General features: G+C 40.3%; 1 protein-coding gene across 1 annotated transcript; it reads right to left on the bottom strand.

The window, feature by feature from the left end:
- Positions 1 to 580: 580 nt before the first annotated feature.
- Positions 581 to 1,511, bottom strand: LOC115742700 (pectinesterase inhibitor 4-like). Its single transcript, XM_030677141.2, has one exon. It carries the CDS (start codon positions 1,385 to 1,387, stop codon positions 773 to 775), a length of 615 nt encoding a protein of 204 aa, XP_030533001.1. The 5' UTR covers positions 1,388 to 1,511; the 3' UTR covers positions 581 to 772.
- Between the last annotated feature and the right edge of the window lie 1,345 nt (positions 1,512 to 2,856).

The raw sequence follows: 2,856 nt of genomic DNA, 5'->3' as shown, positions 1-2,856 counted from the left end.
GGTAAGTTACTAATAAGTTACCGAGAAATCACGTGGTTGGTAAACTTTTTTGCCAATGATTTTTTTGCACTTACCAAATCATTCAAAAATCTATCCGCATGTGAAAAAAGAACATTTTTCTTAGAAACGGGACGATAAAATCATCTCTTGGATGCTGCCCTCAATCAATGAAAGTTTGAGGTGCTACGGAGCACGCATAATGACCATATCCTTGGAAACCACACTTGGATGGTGGTACTACGAATTGAGTCATAGGTAACCAATATTAGGCGATGGTTGACTTTTCTTTTGATGTATTTAAGGTAGCTCTTTCATTACTAGTCATCCCACGTTCTATATCTCTGCAGTTACTTTGCATGCGCAATTCCTTTCAAGAACACGTCTCTCTTCTTCTAAACAAGTTTTCAATAAAGATTAATAACTCTGATTAAAATAGTCCTAGCTAGGAACAAGACGATTCCATTCCATAGCCCATGCGCATTTTCATTCTTTGATCCACCGAGGATGTACGAGCTTGAGAGACATGGGCATGTTATGTAGCAAACAAATTCTCTAGTCGCTATTAGAAAGAGGGTAGCAGTACCCAAGAGAAATCAATTCATTGGGCATCATTTATCAGAAAAATGCCGATTGCCGCTCGCATGATTATTAACAATTTCCTGCGAAATGGGAGGGAGCAGTCTTTAGTTAACACGGACCAATGGGATAGAAAATAATTACAGCAAGAGAGGTTGCAACAACAACTTTATGCTATGGAGATCTTCAATTAATATTAATATTTGAGGTGGTCGATGAGGGACAGCGCATTGCTAGTGATCCTGGCGAGGTTCACGATGCTGCTCCGAATCTTGCTCTTCACACCGGCGCTCACCTTCCTCCCTGCGAACCCGTCCGTGCACGTGTCCTCGTCCGTGATCGCAGCGCTCATCCATGTCTTCACGTTAGCCATCTGGAACTCCATGTTGTTCTTCGCCGTCGATGATGACCCTCCGATCTGGGCCATCACCTTGATTGACTGCTTGAGATCGTCGATGGTGTTGCCGAGGTTCTCGATGCAGTCCTTGACGATGCCGGCCTCAGCCTTGGTGAGGTTGCGTTGCTTGGAGAGGGCGGCGACGAGGGAGGAGGCGTTGCGTGCGGCCTGGAGGGAGACGGAGAGGGCGGAGTTGCAGAGCTTCCAGGGGTTGGAGCGGACGACGGAGGCATAGGAGGAGAGGCACTGGTTGCAGAGCTTAGGGTACGTGGTGGTGCTGCATGAGGTCTTAATGAAGTTGGAGTTCGTGTCATCGCTCGAGGAAGAAGAAGCAGATGAAGCACATGTGATTGCACTCATGTTGGTGACCAAGAGAAGCAAAATCGCCAGAAAATGGAGGTTCTTGGCTTCCATCTCCCCCCCCCCCCTCTCTCTCTCTCTCTTCGTTGGTTATGGAGATCAAGATAGAGATGTGGGCGGTTCTTATATGAGTGTGCGTCAGGTTCATTTTTGGTGGATTTACATCTGCAACGACATTGACTTTTGAAGTTGGAATGTGAGAACGTGCATGGTACAGTGACCGACAGGCAAGTTCGTTTAAAAATCCAATGCACATGCTAAAGACAATTTTTAATTAGTCATGATTGATTTCGGTTGTATATTTTGTGTCTCAATACTGAGAAAGCCTTCTAATATATTTTGAGTTGACAAAACTATCCATTGTTTATAGATAGATCTTAATTAATGCAAGAAATGTTTATGTTTCAAGTAATATTCACAAGATTCTTCATGACTAAAAAGACCTAATGAACAAGTCTAGATAAATGGGAAATTCATATTGACTTAGAAGAATCAAGGTTTTATATCGACGGAATTCATTATTGACGTTGTTATCATAATTTGGAAATAACAATTGATCATATAAAAAAAAGTTAGATAACACGTCTATGTAAATATCGGCAAAGCTACTGGGTGTATATCAGCAAGGCAGATATTAGTAAGGTTTACACTTGAATATCAACAAGGCGTTGGATGTCATCGGAATACTACGAAGGCTGAATATTAGCAAAATACCCGTTCTACTTGGGACATTGTTCTTGATGAGATCTTTCAAATTATTTTGAGATATTTAATCTCATTGCTTTTCAGGTTGTGATTGGCATGAATTTCCTCTTCAGAAGATATTGATTGACATTCTATCTAAAAGATTATCTTTGCAATATATCATGCAAGATATCTTTATTGACTGGCAATCATCTGAAGATAAGATTCTTTCCATAGCCGAAGCACTCCTCTTATGGGCAAACAAATTGATTGAATCTCTGATTGTTTGAAATCAACGGTTACCTTAATCTTCTTATCAATTGTTCAACGGCTAGTTTGGAGATTAATCCTCATGAAGACTGTCCAATGAGAAGTTTTGGATTTTGAGGAGTATGAAAGAATACTAAGATGCCAAAGAAAGAGATAGATCAACATAGTTAAAATCCCAAAGTTCAATAGAGTTTCACTTATCCTAAGTTTTCTTTAGTGAGCTTATACTTTTATTTTTTGAGAAGTGTTGGCAAATTTATAGTTTATGCTTAGGTGTGAGATAGTGAGTCTTGTCAAGCTTGTGTATATGCATCAACTACTTCGAGAAGAAGCGTTTGAGCATTAGCAGCACTCGCTAGTGTTATTTCTCATCGATTTACTAGGGGAATCCAACCCATAGGCCATCAGCATAGGAGAAACGATGTAAGCTTAATCTTAGCCGAACCACTATAAAGTTCTGTGTGCAAAGTCTTCTATCTCTCTACTCTTATCTACTTATTACTTTATAGAAGTTTATACACTGCCAAATATTATCAGACAGTGATCGTACTTATACTCTCTTTTACTTA

This window comes from Rhodamnia argentea, chromosome 10 (genome assembly GCF_020921035.1).
Source record: "Rhodamnia argentea isolate NSW1041297 chromosome 10, ASM2092103v1, whole genome shotgun sequence".
In the NCBI taxonomy this organism is placed as follows: domain Eukaryota; kingdom Viridiplantae; phylum Streptophyta; class Magnoliopsida; order Myrtales; family Myrtaceae; genus Rhodamnia; species Rhodamnia argentea.
This window is presented reverse-complemented; position numbering and strand designations above follow the sequence as displayed.

Bases quoted from the DNA above. Each gene is read 5' to 3' on its own strand.
- LOC115742700 (XM_030677141.2), bottom strand. From the start codon at position 1,387: ATGGAAGCCAAGAACCTCCATTTTCTGGCGATTTTGCTTCTCTTGGTC.